General features: G+C 64.0%; 1 protein-coding gene across 1 annotated transcript; it reads left to right on the plus strand.

Annotated features, from left to right (window-relative positions):
* Positions 1–74: 74 nt before the first annotated feature.
* ERCC1 (ERCC excision repair 1, endonuclease non-catalytic subunit) lies at positions 75–777 on the plus strand (the record flags this gene model as incomplete). The annotated part of the gene is made up of 4 exons (XM_026036610.1): positions 75–196; positions 262–333; positions 428–496; positions 662–777. Coding segments are annotated over 4 exons (317 nt in total), but the record flags the coding sequence as incomplete, so codon positions are not given.
* Between the last annotated feature and the right edge of the window lie 240 nt (positions 778–1,017).

The raw sequence follows: 1,017 nt of genomic DNA on the forward strand, positions 1-1,017 counted from the left end.
GGGTGTCCCCGCGCCCCCCCACGGGGTGTCCCCGTGTCCCCCCGCGGGTGCGCCGGCCCCTGGGGACACCCAAGGGCTCTTCCCGCGGCGCGGCAGCCCCGAGGAGGCCGGCCGCTACCTGGAGACCTACAAGGCCTACGAGCAGAAGCCGGCCGAGCTCCTCATGGAGAAGGTGGAGCGGGATTTCCTCTCCCGGGTAAGCGCGCCGCGGCTCCCGCTTCCGGAGCGGCCGGAGGGGACCCGAGCGCCGCCGTCCCCCAGGTCACCGACTGCTTGACCAGCGTCAAGTCGGTCAACAAGACGGACACGAGCAGCCTCCTGGCCACCTTCGGCGTGAGTCGGCCCGCTTTCCGGAGCGGGATTTGTTCCCAAAAAAAACATTCCCCAATATTCGCGACCGTTATCCCGCATCCGCCTCTCTCCGCAGTCCCTGGCTGCCATGGCCAGAGCCTCCAAGGAGGATCTGTCCCTGTGTCCCGGCGTGGGGCCGCAGAAGGTGAGTGGCGCCGGGAAGCAGGGAGCAGCATTCCCGCTTTTCCCTCAGCATTCCCTTTTTTTCCTGGATATTTTTCCTGGATATTTTTCCGGGATATTTTTCCTGGATATTTTTCCTGGATATTTTTCCCGGATATTTTTCCCTTCCATTTTTGGTTCTTTCCAGGCCAAGAGGCTCTTCGACGTCCTGCACGAGCCCTTCCGGAAGGCGCCCAAGTGACGGGAGCTGCCGGGCGCCGGTGAATCCCGCTTTTATTTTCATAATAAACGGCATCAAACAGAGGCGCGGTCGCAGATTCCCGGGAATTCCCAGCCGCCGCATCCAGCAACGCGGAAAAACGCCGGCGTGGGCAGCGCTTCCCGCTCCGTAACACATCCCAAGGAGCTGGATCCTGCCGGGACGGAGCCGGATCGCGCGGGATCACGCCGGGATCTCCTCCGCGGCGGGAGGCAGCCCCGTTCCCGGCGGCAGCTCCGTCTGCTCCCGCTTCCGCTTGTGCTTCTTCCTCTTCCTCGGCGCCT

This window comes from Nothoprocta perdicaria, unplaced genomic scaffold, assembly GCF_003342845.1.
Source record: "Nothoprocta perdicaria isolate Ctin4 unplaced genomic scaffold, notPer1 scaffold_1814, whole genome shotgun sequence".
Lineage (NCBI taxonomy): Eukaryota > Metazoa > Chordata > Aves > Tinamiformes > Tinamidae > Nothoprocta > Nothoprocta perdicaria.